The sequence below is a fragment of the Haliotis rufescens genome, unplaced genomic scaffold (assembly GCF_023055435.1).
Source record: "Haliotis rufescens isolate VD_foot unplaced genomic scaffold, xgHalRufe1.0.p SCAF_16, whole genome shotgun sequence".
Taxonomy (NCBI): domain Eukaryota; kingdom Metazoa; phylum Mollusca; class Gastropoda; order Lepetellida; family Haliotidae; genus Haliotis; species Haliotis rufescens.
The window spans coordinates 12745110-12761665 of record NW_025963846.1 but is presented as its reverse complement, the minus strand read 5'-3'; the positions used below and the strand labels follow the sequence as shown (position 1 = coordinate 12761665).

The 16556-nt window shown below is 40.4% G+C and overlaps 1 protein-coding gene across 1 annotated transcript in view; it reads right to left on the bottom strand.

Moving 5' to 3' along the window:
• The window catches only part of LOC124135715 (leucine-rich repeat serine/threonine-protein kinase 2-like), a 148171-nt gene that overhangs the window by 116590 nt on the left and 15025 nt on the right, over window positions 1-16556 (bottom strand). Inside the window, exons 6-14 of the mRNA XM_048396884.1 lie at window positions 15996-16136; window positions 9907-10035; window positions 9106-9228; window positions 7168-7271; window positions 6637-6722; window positions 4844-4950; window positions 2252-2381; window positions 1914-2047; window positions 845-973 (exon numbers count right to left, since the gene is read on the bottom strand). Coding sequence (XP_048252841.1) covers window positions 845-973; window positions 1914-2047; window positions 2252-2381; window positions 4844-4950; window positions 6637-6722; window positions 7168-7271; window positions 9106-9228; window positions 9907-10035; window positions 15996-16136 — 1083 coding nt within the window. The remainder of the gene's footprint in view (window positions 1-844; window positions 974-1913; window positions 2048-2251; window positions 2382-4843; window positions 4951-6636; window positions 6723-7167; window positions 7272-9105; window positions 9229-9906; window positions 10036-15995; window positions 16137-16556) is intronic.

Sequence of the window (16556 nt, the reverse complement as noted above, 5' to 3'; positions counted from 1 at the left end):
CTGATGTGTATTTGACACTAACAGAAAAATCTTATGATTTGTACAAAATTTGATGTCGTTATAATGATAAACATGCCAAAGTTTAGAACCACTCGGGGAGAATAAGTTTACAGAGCCAAATACGTCTCTTGTGAGAATATAAGAGCACGGTCAACATATGGTCTAACTTTCACTCAGGTGAGATAAATATCCCAACTGCATGTTCTAAATGCTTGATGATGAGAAACCGTTTTTCTCAAGGAGAGACTCAGTAGGGGAAGTAGAACAACAGCTTCCAATCTGTCACAGCATCAGGATGTTTGGGGGTTGTATTCAGAGAATTTAACGTTTTTAAATATGCACTTACAAAATCAAAATGATTTAATCTATCTATCAATTTAAAACAAAGAAGGTGATTACTTTGCACTGTATTTCCCTAGCTACACTTGTTAAGTCTACTATTCAACTTTTGATAGGGATATTTTTATCTTTCCATGATAAACATAACTGATTTTCATACTATGTCAAGTATATATTTGAATAGAATGATATATCTGATAATCCCTATCAAAAGTTGAGTGGTATGTGTACATCACCAAATTAACACCCTTATCATAAAAATGCGGGAAAATCCCTTCGTATAAATATATGAGTACCTATCTTTTTTTTAAATAACTACAAGTTAAAACAATAAGAATTAAATCTTGAGAATCGAACACTGGCTTTCAGCGTGACAAGCAAACTCTTGAACCACGGCTAACCTACGGCACTGGAATGCCAGAAAGATTACGTCGGTTCTTGGGTGTATAAATATGTCTGTGGAATATGTAGAAGGCGTTACTGGTTATCTAATGGGATAACATACCTGCGCCACCCAGAACTGCCAGTGCTTCAATGCAAGCCTCTTGGAGGATTTCATTAGCAGGAAACATCTCCATGGCAACAAGGATTTTTTTATGGATTTTTTTCAGAAAACAAAGATGTCTAAACACATCTGAAAAAAACAACCCAAAAAATTAATAACCATCAACAGCATAGAAACTACAGAGCAACCTGTAAACAAGGCGCCAGGTACATTGTGTGTCACATTGCTAAATAAACACTCTACTAATGTTCCACTCGAAACAAGATAAAAAATACACACAAGATGGTCGTAGTTACAATACAGTAGTAGCTCCTTTTTTTATTGTAGCAGAGGTCATCAATGTGATGCCTGCATTCTATCAGTAATACATACATAAGGAAATACAGCTAGCCAAGCTGAAAAAGATACATTGGGTAAGTACGCACTGTGTTGTACTATTTTTTACGCAAACAACACAAATCTATTTTTTTTGTATTTTACAAGGATACACAGTATATATGGAGCCAAAGTTTTACGCGACGCACTAATGTGAGTCCAGTATGCACAAATGTTGAGGCTGGACGCAGAAAAAAATATACTGAGTCCAGAGAGATGCACAATAATATTCATTGTACCTATACAGTGCATCAAGTGCAGTTATGGGTGTCGGTCATTTCATCCATCGATCATGACCATTGTCCATATGATCATTGATTCATTCCAGGCTCTGAAGTAATTATCTAAATGTACAGTACACTACATATTGCCTGCAAGGACACTAAAAATTAATTATTCCCCATGGGCCTCCACTTTTGTAACTCAAGGTAATCCTAGTCTGGATCTATGTGTAAGAGTGACATTGCCAAAGGTTAAACACACGTCCTGCACATACACGTATGAATTTATCTATTTGAACCCGCAACAGGCATTCAGCTCTGTGGGATTCCAGGTAAGAGAGCTAGGCTTTTCTTAAGACTGGCAACATAATGGATGACTTTTGATGATTATTTACTGACGTCGTCATAGCTGGAATATTGCCAAGTGTGGCGTTAAACAACAAACACAACATGACTTAAATATGCATACTCACCCACATCTGCTAGACAAGCTACAGTGCTAATTGCTTCACTTTGAACATTGGCATCGTTTTGGAAAGTCCTGAGAATTTTGGTTAAATAGACGAGTGTTTTGTCTTGTTCTGATATGGCTTGTTTGTGCTCATCACTGAAACAAACATTCACAACAGATAAAAATGAACTAACTTGTTATAAACATACATTCTATTCAAACAAACACAATCAATGAATGTACTGTAGCACTGATCGATATAGATGTTGCCAAGGTGTAATGGGATGTCCTCAGAACTTAGTTTAGCGGCAGCAAGCATCAAGATCTTATTTCAATAAACTTGACATGATGCCCACATACTGGAAAATGCTGAGTCCCCGTAATGCACGACAAGCGGCAGCCATGGCTGAGGGATCTGAGATGTGGACAGCGATACCCTCCAGGACAGCGATGTGGGCGTTCTTCTCCATCAGACATTTGCACAGTCCGTCTGGAACATAAACCATGCGATTGCTTGAATCTTGTTGACAGCAGCGAAAAGCATTCGCTCACTTACCCAAAGTAAGATATGCATACATATACCACTCAAACGAAGTTAAAGTGCACCCATTTTTCACATGATTATAGTGAATCTGTGTAACACCTGATTATCTTTCTGGCCTTATTCCACAAAACGTCTCTGCTGTAAGTGATTACCCATTAAGAAATCAATCTAATATACAGGCTATAAGATGTGGAACAGGATGCTATGCCAAGTCATTCCTACCAGATACCATTTATCATTGGAATATGTTACCTGATAGAATACTGTATTTGACGTAATAAGCGCCCCGCTCTAATAAGCACCCATGGCGATACCGTATTTTCTTGAGTATAGTGTGCACCCATGTATAATGCGCACCAATCTCTAGCGGACTCAATATTTTGGAGAAAAAAAAATTCAAGTACCAAGTGCTGAAAAACAATTACACCGTACCCCTTTAGCGAAGTCCGGCAAACGAACGGGTGATGAGAAACTTGGTCAGTACAAATTCGAAATTTGAGATAAAAAATCACCAGACATGTTGATTTACCGTTTAAATTGTATTTTTTGTTCTGCTAGGCATTGTTTTATATCCAGGGATTCAGATTACCTTGTGTATTTTCTCGTAAACTAAGCCGGACACACCAATCAGCTGTACACACGTTTTCTTGGAATCTACCGGTGATTCGGTCAAGACACACCCAATGATATAACTTTACAGGATTTTAATGCAAGGATCATCAAAAATTGTATCTGAAACTATTTTTTTATCATGAATAATATATTCCAATATCTTGTTCATTTAGATGCAGCTTTTACTAAACATATTTAAAATAATAATAACCCTAAGCGAAGCAGCTGATCGCTATAGCCGGGTATTATTTTTCACATGGAACCAGTCTGACCAGTCTCCATCAAGGCTCCCATGCACGTGATCACGATCGCGAGAATTACGTGTTGACATAGAATCGTCCAACAAAAACAAATATGACTTTTAACGAGTCACAGTATGGCATTTATGATATATGTATCCATTCCCTGTCAACTAAAGTTCGTTTCAAGGCGTCAATAGCGGTAATCTGACCGTGGTTGCTGTTAATAATGGTGAGTTGTGCGATTTTCCAATCGCTTCACACATGATTTCGCCAAAATTAATTAAAACAATATCAAAAGGAATTTTGAAAAAATTCATAAAATAAGTTACAAACATAAGTCCAGATATACAAAGAACACTTTTTATAGCCAGACAGTGTAATTACATGACTAATTTGCGTACTTCAGTATGGATTTGTTGACATGGTATTTCCGGTGTTACGTGCTCACAGTAATGTCTTTCTATGGGGGAAAAAACATCAAAACTCCTTAATTTGTGTATAATGCACACCCCCTTCTACACAGCTGTGTTTTTTTTATAAAAAGTGTGCACTATACTCAAGAAAATACAGTATTTGCTAATATATTGGCTAGCGAACAATGCCAATTAGCACCCCTTCCGATTGATCAATGTACACAAGACTTATTTATTCGTGTATAATACACACTCATGTGATATATGCACCCTTAATTATGGGCGTTTAAATTCTGAAAAATATATCTGTCGTGTATAATACGCATCATTTCATTTCAGGCTGTCAGCATAAACCACGAACTTTACAATCTTTCAACTCTGTTTTATATTTTTTGTCACCAAAATCATATTCTAATAAGAGCCCCCTATTTCTAATTTTGAGAGCGCCCTGGGCGCTTATTGTGTCGGATACGGTTACTAAAGTAGAAACGATTGGAAAAGTCAAAGGATTCTTAAAGTTGGACAATGTTCGTAACATAAATTTTAAATTAAACCATGGTACCAGATTCTGCATCATCCTCTTGTGGCTATCCCTTGGAAGATATACTGCATTATTTTTTCACATGCCCCTTACTACAATATTTAACGAAACGAATCGTTTTTCTTTTAGAAAGGGTCCAGTTTAAATTCAGTGATTTATGGGAATGGAAATGAATGGAAATGACATAAAATCTGTCAACTTAGATATTTTGAATTCGGTCCCTATGACCATCCTACGTTCTGGTAGATTTGCACTGATGTAATAACCTAACATTTAGGTCTTACTTTAAGATAAGTAACAAGTATTAAAAAACTAATGACTTGCTTTTCTTTATAATAGAACACCCTTCCATCAACTGCACCAAACTGATGACCACTCGTGTTTGGTCTGTTTTAATGCATATATATATAACCAACATGTATCAATATTACTTGATAAATATAATTTTGTTTGTATTACTTTGCACTGGAGCGGTATTAACATGGTCAGATGACTTGTTTACCATTTACTGAATAGAAATATGTTGAATTCATCTTGTGCAACAATAATATGGATGATCAAGGATGAAGTAATGGGTGCCACAATCTTGAACATATTCACCATTATCAGCAGTGAGATGATAGAAGGCGCTACATGCTGCAGTGAAGACAGCCAGCTCCCTCCGCCCCATCAACACAGCGCCAAGACACAGAGTGTGCAGGGGGTCCCTGGAACAGTCAAACAGAGGATCACACACACACCAACTCCTCTTCACCTCACCTCATGAGCACAGTCGTGTGAGACACCACCATTCACTGTGCAGAGTTGTGTCCCTTGACTGTTTGCCGGAAACCTATGACCGTGGGTTCAAATGTTTACTCTTCTCCTTCTCAGCTCTAGCAACCTATACTCATCCCCTTCTCAGCTCTAGCAACCTATACTCATCCCCTTCTCAGCTCTAGCAACCTATACTCATCCCCTTCTCAGCTCTAGCAGCCTATACTCATCCCCTTCTCAGCTCTAGCAACCTATACTCATCCCCTTCTCAGCTCTATCATTCTATACTCATCCCCTTTTCAGCTCTAGCAACCTATACTCATCCCTTTCTCAGCTCTAGCAACCTGTACTGATCCCCTTTTCAGCTCTGTCATCCTTGACTCATCCCCTTCTCAGCTCTAGCAACCTGTACTCATCCCCTTCTCAGCTCTAGCAACCTGTACTCATCCCCTTCTCAGCTCTAGCAACCTGTACTCATCCCCTTCTCAGCTCTAGCAACCTATACTCATCCCCTTCTCAGCTCTAGCAACCTGTACTCATCCCCTTCTCAGCTCTAGCAACCTGTACTCATCCCCTTCTCAGCTCTAGCAACCTATACTCATCCCCTTCTCAGCTCTAGCAACCTATACTCATCCCCTTTTCAGCTCTAGCAACCTATACTCATCCCCTTTTCAGCTCTAGCAACCTATACTCATCCCCTTTTCAGCTCTAGCAACCTATACTCATCCCCTTTTCAGCTCTAGCAACCTATACTCATCCCTTTCTCAGCTCTAGCAACCTGTACTGATCCCCTTTTCAGCTCTATCATCCTTGACTCATCCCCTTCTCAGCTCTAGCAACCTGTACTCATCCCCTTTTCAGCTCTATCATCCTTGACTCATCCCCTTCTCAGCTCTAGCAACCTGTACTGATCCCCTTTTCAGCTCTATCATCCTTGACTCATCCCCTTCTCAGCTCTAGCAACCTATACTCATCCCCTTTTCAACTCTAGCAACCTATACTCATCCCCTTCTCAGCTCTAGCAACCTGTACTCATCCCCTTCTCAGCTCTAGCAACCTATACTCATCCCTTTCTCAGCTCTAGCAACCTGTACTGATCCCCTTTTCAGCTCTATCATCCTTGACTCATCCCCTTCTCAGCTCTAGCAACCTGTACTCATCCCCTTTTCAGCTCTATCATCCTTGACTCATCCCCTTCTCAGCTCTAGCAACCTGTACTCATCCCCTTTTCAGCTCTAGCAACCTATACTCATCCCCTTCTCAGCTCTAGCAACCTATACTCATCCCCTTCTCAGCTCTATCATCCTTGACTCATCCCCTTCTCAGCTCTAGCAACCTGTACTCATCCCCTTTTCAGCTCTAGCAACCTATACTCATCCCCTTTTCAACTCTAGCAACCTATACTCATCCCCTTCTCAGCTCTAGCAACCTATACTCATCCCCTTCTCAGCTCTAGCAACCTATAAGCATTCCCTTCTCAGCTCTATCATTCTATACTCATCCCCTTCTAAACTTTAGCAACCTATACTCATCCCCTTTTCAATATTGTATTCATACACATAACTTCAGACACTATATGTTAGGGAGTACAGCACCCACACAGAGGGTTCAGGTTGCATGGTGGACAATATACTCACTGTTTGAGTTCCGAGCTCTCTCCAATCCACATGTAGGCTTCTGACTTCCATGCCAGCAGCTCACACAGAGCCAGACAACCGGCTTCCTGGAGAAACACAGATAATGGTGAAATTTTCATGAAAAAAGTATTACTGTCACCAAATTTAGAGAAGATGTTCCTCCTTTCCATGTAACTAGGTAGTGCACTGTCCGCGTTATTTTACATATTTAGTCAGTAAGGATTTCAGCTGACATTTTTTCTTGCCCAGAAACGTACTGTCAAGGTCAAGTCAGGGTCAAGGTCTCTTAGCCATAAGGTTTCAATACCTGGCTCTATATGTAATAGGCATTTAAATGTTCTGTAGACAAATGTTTGTTTTTCACAAGTGTATTTATTGTTGACGTAAGTATTCTGCTGTGTTTATTCGGTGACTCAAACTGTTATGTATGAGTGTGCTCTTAGGAGATATTTGAGTCCATATTCTGCTATCATGGATGTGCATCCACCACCATTCTCAGATTTACCCGTGTAGATGTGTGCTTCTACTGACCTGCACTGCCGGACAGTCCATGAGTTTGGACATGCCCATATAGATGACCTTCAGCCATTGGAAGGCCATGTCCATTGTGCCATGGTCCTCAAACAAAGCCACGGCTGAAACAATTGTACAGAAATTGTTACATATTACCACTCTTAGAACTTGTAAAAGTTTTCTTGTAAACTAAATTAACCTCAAATTCAAGTATCAAGTCACATTTCAGTACATCTATCAACTCATTCCTGATTTCAAAAGATAAAAAATAGTCATTTTTATATTTATTAATATTAGTTTTGAACACAGTAGCACATAATGTATGGCGACTATCATTATGTCACTCTTATCAGTATTATACTATTAGTGAAACAAGGCATGAAATTCTCACCTGAAGGTGTAGACACAGTGCCAAGGATACTGTAGCTTACCTTTATGCTCAACAAAATTTGCTATCAGCACTGATATGAAATTATTTTCGGCATAAATACTGAGGACTAAAAACTGACACTAAAATCAAATGATTTGAACAAAATATTATATTACCATAAGAAGAAACATATATGCAAGTACAGCTCCTTCAGAGAATACAAAGTATGGTCATGAAAAGGTCAAAAAGTAAAATCTTGTCTTGAGTCCCAAAATAAATTAAACAAATACCAAAGTTCATAAGGTTTTGAATACAAATAGCCTAGCAATGGCCATAAATAGATTTTTCAATAGGGCCACTGTGAAAATTACCACATTGAGAGTCAGATAAAAAAACTCTTGAATAAATTTCAGTGGCATCAGAATTGGTGTGAACAATCATGTTAAGTTTAAGCTTCATTGATCCAGTGGTTTCTGAGTACATAATGTTTGGAGTGTTAGGAAATGTTCAAAGTGCAAATGTCAAATGAAACCAAAAATTAAAATATCGGGGAAAACAGAACATACATCTTTCCCCCAAGTACTAACTGAACACAAACCAAATTTCATTACCCTTTTAACAAAAATGGCCAAGTAATGGTCATAAGAATTTTACCAACCAGTTGACAGCTGACCTCACCAATATCTACTGTAATCACCGTATTAAGTGCCCTGCTATAATAAGCAGCCCCTGTACAACTCCTAGACCAATCAGTGAGTCATATCACAACATGGCTGAAATATCGCCAATGTGACGATTCTTAACTCACTCACTCACTCAGTAGGTCATCTTTATAAGCACTCCTACTGAGACTGACAATTGACCTGACAGTCCACATTGTCCTGTGTATATTACAGATCTTTTACTGAAGCAGCACAGAAGAGGTATCTATTTGAAGTGAGGTGAAATTGGCTTTAACGTCGCATCCAAGATTATTGCACTTAACAGCAACAAGCATGCACTTGTGTGTGGCTGCTTGTACTAGTCCGCACTAATGCCAATATATATAGTGCTAGCCCACTGAGATACCATGCCACAGTTTAACATGAATACCCCACTCAGACACAGTATACTGACTCCGGGCCGACCAGTCCTTGTTTTAGCCCCTTAATGCCGCACGCCAGACAGTGTAACAACAAGTACCATCTATTCACGTCTTTTGGTATGACCCGGCCGCGATCAAACCCTGGACCTTCCGCTCTCCAGGCGGGCGCTCTACCACAAGACCACAGAGGCTGTCACTTGATCAATAGACTATCTCATGTTTGAATATAAGAAAAACACTGCTCTACACAGACCGCCGCCATATAGCTGGAATATTTATAAGTGCAGCGTTAAACAACAAACATTTAAAATTATCTTTTTGACTTATTTTAGCATATATACATTTGGTGTTGCTATACACGTAATACCAGTAAGTACATTTAAGTGTTTGCTCATTTCAAACATGCAGATGCTGTTTGCAAAAAAGGTCCTTTATCATCCAACGATGTTGGTTTCTGAATACTCTTGATGATTAGTTGTGCTGCAGCAGTACTTGCACTCACCTGCCATTCTGAACATGTGCAGTCCTGCCACCTGTATGGTCTCATTGGCAGGCTTCCCCAGCATCACTGGCACAAGGGAGTCCTTGATGAACCCCGTCTTCACCGCTGCCGCCACCACCTTGGCTGGCGAGGACAATACACAGTATCTCAGTGACAAAAACATGATGGTCAGAATCCATCAGAAAAGGCGTTTGTAGCCTCACAAATTCTGTTTATAGTGAGTGAGTAAGTTGGGTTTAACGCCGCCCTTAACAGTATTCCAGTTATGTTGCGGCGTGTCAGCTTAATGAGGTAGGAAAGCCCCAAGTGATGCAGTTCTCAGACGTTTACCACTTCGGTGAAACCCAAGAGCACGGGTATGGTGCTGACAAACCTAGAAACATAATCAGGGCGAACCGGGATCCCCTGCTTATACCAGTAACAAGAGACATGCATGGAAAAGTAGAAAAACTTGTAAAAGACTCCAAGGAAAATGTTCTAATATTATACCGATACATTTCCCTCTTTTGGCTTTATCCATGGTTTTCGGGAAAGAAATTTCTGATTGTCCTTTCTGGTACTGAAGTTATGTTATGCCATTGAGTGCCAAGCTATGTATTCAGTATTAGCATAATTTTATCTTGTCAAACATGCTTGCATTATTAATCGCATATAGAAATAGTGTTTTTCAGATAGAACGTTATAATTTTTTTACGCCAGATCCCTAGTGTTCCAAGGGCATTGAACATGTATACATAGGAAATAATACAAAATCTACTGCCTGAACATTCAAGAAGCACATGGCAAGGCTGCCTCTGTTACCATCGTTGAACATCAGGTGCAGCAGCTTGAGGCTGGCCTCCAGGATGTCCTCATTGCCGATGTCGATCTTCACATAGGGCATGATCTTCTCGTGAATCAGGTCCTCCTCCAGGATGTTACACAGGCGCTCTGGAGCCGACAGAAAGACTGAGTCACATACAGGACAGGAGGACTGTGTTACATACAGGACAGGAGGACTGTGTTACATACAGGACAGGAGGACTGTGTTACATACAGGACAGGAGGACTGTGTTACATACAGGACAGGAGGACTGTGTCATATACAGGACAGGAGGACTGTGTTACATACAGGATAGGAGGACTGTGTAACATACAGGACAGGAGGACTATGTCATATACAGGACAGGAGGACTGTGTTACATACAGGACAGGAGGACTGTGTCATATACAGGACAGGAGGACTGTGTCACATACAGGACAGGAGGACTGTGTTACATACAGGACAGGAGGACTGTGTCATATACAGGACAGGAGGACTGTGTCACATACAGGACATGAGGACTGTTACATACAGGACATGAGGACTGTGTAACATACAGGACATGAGGACTATGTCATATACAGGACAGGAGGACTGTGTTACATACAGGACAGGAGGACTGTGTCATATACAGGACAGGAGGACTGTGTTACATACAGGACAGGAGGACTGTGTCATACAGGACAGGAGGACTGTGTCACATACAGGACATGAGGACTGTTACATACAGGACATGAGGACTGTGTTATATACAGGACAGGAGGACTGTGTTACATACAGGACATGAGGACTGTGTCATATACAGGACAGGAGGACTGTGTTACATACAGGACAGGAGGACTGTGTTGTATACAAGACAGGAGGACTGTGTTACATACAGGACAGGAGGACTGTGTCACATACAGGACAGGAGGACTGTGTCACATACAGGACATGAGGACTGTTATATACAGGACAGGAGGACTGTGTTATATACAGGACAGGAGGACTGTGTTACATACAGGACAGGAGGACCGTGTTACATACAGGACAGGAGGACTGTGTTACATACAAGACAGGAGGACTGTGTCACATACAGGACAGGAGGACTGTGTCACATACAGGACATGAGGACTGTTATATACAGGACATGAGGACTGTGTTACATACAGGACAGGAGGACTGTGTCACATACAGGACAGGAGGACTGTGTTACATACAGGACAGGAGGACTGTGTTACATACAGGACAGGAGGACTGTGTCATATACAGGACAGGAGGACTGTGTCACATACAGGACAGGAGGACTGTGTCACATACAGGACAGGGGGACTGTGTTATATACAGGACAGGAGGACTGTGTTACATACAGGACAGGAGGACTGTCACATACAGGACAGGAGGACTGTGTTTCATACAGGACATGAGGACTGTGTCATATACAGGACATGAGGACTGTGTCACATACAGGACAGGGGGACTGTGTTATATACAGGACAGGAGGACTGTGTTACATACAGGACAGGAGGACTGTGTCACATACAGGACAGGAGGACTGTCACATACAGGACAGGAGGACTGTGTCATATACAGGACATGAGGACTGTGTCACATACAGGACAGGGGGACTGTGTTATATACAGGACAGGAGGACTGTGTTACATACAGGACAGGAGGACTGTTACATACAGGACAGGAGGACTGTGTTACATACAGGACAGGAGGACTGTGTTATATACAGGACAGGAGGACTGTGTTACATACAGGACAGGAGGACTGTGTCACATACAGGACATGAGGACTGTCATTTACAGGACAGGAGGACTGTGTTACATACAGGACAGGAGGACTGTGTCACATACAGGACAGGAGGACTGTGTTACATACAGGACAGGAGGACTGTGTCACATACAGGACAGGAGGACTGTGTTACATACAGGACAGGAGTAGTGTGTCACATACAGGACAGGAGGACTGTGTTACATACAGGACAGGAGGACTGTGTTACATACAGGACAGGAGGACTGTGTTACATACAGGACATGAGGACTGTGTCACATACAGGACAGGAGGACTGTGTCACATACAGGACAGGGGGACTGTGTTATATACAGGACAGGAGGACTGTGTTACATACAGGACAGGAGGACTGTTACATACAGGACAGGAGGACTGTGTCACATACAGGACAGGAGGACTGTGTCATTTACAGGACAGGAGGACTGTGTTACATACAGGACAGGAGGACTGTGTCACATACAGGACAGGAGGACTGTGTTACATACAGGACAGGAGGACTGTGTCACATACAGGACAGGAGGACTGTGTTACATACAGGACAGGAGGACTGTGTTACATACAGGACAGGAGGACTGTCAATATGTACAAGGAAACAAGTGTGATAGTCCAGATGGCTCTGTTTAAAGATCTGCAACCAAATGATGTGTCTATATCCTGTAAACATTGCTTATAATTTTTGCATATTCATTACATGTAGAATGTGGAGTTTGACTGTGCATGAAGTAAGATACAGAACTTGTGACAGTAATTCTTCTCGCTATTCAGCAACCTAACATTGATATCCTTATAACACACTGTTGCTAACATTGTCAAAACCATATTTTGAAGGGCTGCACTTGCTGGAGAAGCTTTCGAGGATTGTGGGTGCCAGCAATCTCATTCTTCACATTGAACGATGGAAACACACAGAGTGAGCACGAAGTACACCAACATGTAGCAGAATCACGATTCATGGACATATTCTGTGCCGACAAACAATGCGTGACATCACAGGTGGCAGTGTGTTCAGGGCAAAGGGAATTAACAAATGACACACTTAAATGTGATGCTACGTTGGCTGAAAGCACTCTAGATTCTTACAACCGGCATTTAATTTTCTTTGCTTCATCCTTTACTCATAATCATAACTTAATGGATAGGTTATCATTTTATATGCATTTATTCAAAGCATGGGATTAACACTAGTAGTAAACATACTGTTACAATGGCAAGTCAATAAATACACCACACCACACCACACCACACCACACCACACCACACCACACCACACCACACCACACCACAAGGTAAAAAAACGCAAGTGACTGTCAGCAAAAACATAATTAACATTGATCAGAACACGCAATTTAATTTACCTATCAAATGGGAAGATAAATGTGCATATAAATGTGTAATGGACAGTGTCATCCATGCAATAAACAAATCTGATAAACTTGGTGTCATGATCCGATAAATTATACATGTCCTTGCCAACCTAAGTACAACTATACTGACAGTAGGTGTTCAGATATGTACGAAACTTACGAAGATTGGAAATGAGAATTTTGACATCCTTTTACACAATTCAGAAGCCATGTCAAATAAAACAAAAAAAATGTATTCTTCTAGCAAGCCTTTAATCTGTTGTTGAAAGTAATAAACTGTTAAATCCTGTGTTAGAAAATAAGTATAACTTCAGCAACTATTCATTTGAACTTTTTCTCAAACTGTTATTACAAACTGTTTGGTTATTAACTTCAAAACCACCCGGACAATAATTGCATTCTGTTATTTCGCCCCTGACTGCAGGCACAGCGACCAAGAAAAAAAAAAAAGAAAAAAAAAATTTACTCTAGTGTGATATACACTCTGATGTCCTTTCTTGACTTGAAACAGATCTATTAAATGTATTTGGTGTCAAGCCAAATGGTCAGGTAACCAGTAACAGGCATATTTACAAATGTAATCATAAAAATATTAAAATAACTTATAAAAATAATTAATGTTTTTTTAAAAATATATCCCCCAAAACCCCAACTACTGTTATGATATGAGGCAGTTGAAGACAGATCATTTTTGGTCAAATTACAAATAAATTTTATTTTTTTAAGTTATTTTAAGTTATTGATGAAAATGTGATGTTCTTTAGCCAATGAAGTGAAGGAAAGAATGCTGTTTAATGCTGCAGTTGAAATGACCACCTGTGAAAACATGAGTTTGGACCCGACAAAAACAGTGGTTGATAGCATGAGTAACAATCCACTCTCTCACAGGGTATGATGACATCAGACAGATCACATATTGTGACAACAAGCGCAGGGTACTAGGACCAATTCTGATGCGCAATCCCATCTGTAATAAAACATTTTGGGTCTTAAGTGAAATGGTTGTTGGCCTGATCACCAGAAACATAATTTCATATAATTATAAAATTAAAAGTATGTGAAGTATGCAGACGTGATGCAGATCAAAGAAGTTTTCCTCTTTGGTGAAACCCACAGGTAAGAAAGTTGACAAACTTTGGGTCATAAATCAGATGAATCTGGGAATCTGGGATTCAAACCAACAATCATAGGATCCTAGCAAGCCCAAGGGATGCAACTTTGCACATTGATGTCACCTATCACATTGAGAAGCAAGATGACATTGATTCTTCGACCCAAGACCCAAGGCAAACAACAGTGCATGGCATTGATGTGCATGTGATGTTCCTAGAGGGGTGAGATGTGCACGCACCAGCTGCTCGGAGGGGAGAATCACTTCTAACATGGGTGTGACTCACGGTCCTGAGCTACAGTGTAAAATACATCCAGAGTCTTGCACACGACACTCGACACATCCTGATTCAGGTGCAGGGTTTCCATGACGACTGGCAGGTATTTGCGAATGAAAACCTCAGCCAGATGCTTATCTTAAAACAATAATGAATTTTGTTGTTATTATAATCAAAGACAAAACTTAAATTGTTCAACACTGTCCAAAAATCTATGTTCAAAGAATAATAGCCATACTTTGGACCAACAATCTGTAGCTAGTATAAATTACTTATACCCTACTTGAGATACTGAATAACATAAACACTAAATATCCTCGGCTAACGGTTTGGTATTGTGTTTTGCACTGGGCTGATATTACCCTTATAACCAGCTTGATGCTTAATGATACTACTAACCGCCGTCATATAGCTGGAATATTGCTGAGTGCGGCGTTAAACAACAAACCAACCAACTTAATGATACTGAGCGAGTGATGGATGGACTGAATGTTGGTAAGCACTGCAGTCTGCATATTCCAGCTGAATCACTGGCACCTAAATAATATTGTCAGGGTCAGGTAAACCAGCGGCCTGAAAACATGAGCAATTCTCCACACCATCAGCGTACGATAACACACTATCTGCAAAGTCACCGAGTCTGACCACCCAATTGCATTTAGTCGACACTTAAGACAAGCAATGGGGTCCTGGGGACCATCAGTGGTTTGTTTGTTTGTTTATCACCACAGAAATATTCCAGTTATATGATTTTGGCCTGTTAACGTTTGCATATGGACCAGACAATCCAGTGATTGATATTGTGAGCACCGATTCGTTGGAGTACATTGACATGCAATCAACCATCAGCCACCCGATCCATCTTACAGACATCATAGGTTTTTATCTGGACCTGCTAAGGCTAAAAAAAGTCTTCTAAGGCACCAACCGCATCATCGTAAAGTCCACCGCACATTTTGTTTTTATTTCCATTTCCCTCCCCCCCCCCCCCCCCCCCCCCAAAATAATATCTTTAAATTTTCTGCATCTCGATCACATGACCCCAGCAGTGAAATGCTACAATACTTAAGAACAACATGATTTCGACGAAATTATTGTAAAGAAATTTGGTTACATACACCACCCCCCCCCCCAAAAAAAACACTATCCACACAATATTTTGAAAAGCTATTGCCTGAGAACCAATTATTTTATTTTTTTAAGCCTCAGATGGAAAAGTTCTCCCCAAACCTGCAGCAAATGGCAGTTCCAAATAAAGAATACAAAATTTCCCAAATTATGTTTTCATAGTTATAACTAAGAAGCAAGATATTTTAATTATTGAATGGAATGTTAAAATATCTCTGAATTTTAAAAAACCAAAAACTCTAAGTAATATCCAGTTTTAAACAACTTAACAATTTCTTTCCCTAATTTTTGAATGTCAAGTGTACATAGTGCGAGAATCCTCAATAAATTCCTGTCATTATAAAGTCGCAATAGATAACTTATGTAGGTTAAACAAACAATTACCAAGCATGACAACAAAGAGGGAATAACTCCTGCCGGTCTACACACCTTCTTGGAGAATATGGCGGAGGCAGGTCAAGGCATGGACTTGAATCTCGACATCTTCCTGGAAGTTGGAGATGGCACGGAAAAGGTAATCGATGACGTCATTGAGGAGGTTGGTGGAGGTCAGGTCAACACGGATGTATCCTTCAGGAGAGAATCAGCATGAGTGCAATATACTTTGACAGATAAGAAGGTACATTATGAGTGAGTTGGGTTTAATGCCACTTTGAACAGTGTTCCAGTTATATCACGGCGTGTCAGTTTAATGTGGGAGGACAGCCCCAAGTGATGCAGGTCTCAGACGTTTACCACTTCGGTGAAACCCCCAAGCCCCGGTATGGCGCTGACAATCCTTGGGACATAATCGGGGCGAACTGAGATACATTATGAAAATCAGGTCTATGTAGAAAAACTAAATTATGAAACCATGTATTCCCTCAATAAATGTTGAAACATACCAAGATGTTTCGCAAACTACACATGGTTACCAGTTTCAAACATATTCCTCTACTCATATCAGATTGCTAACATATGACAGGGTAAAGAAATGCTCAGTCTCAAGAT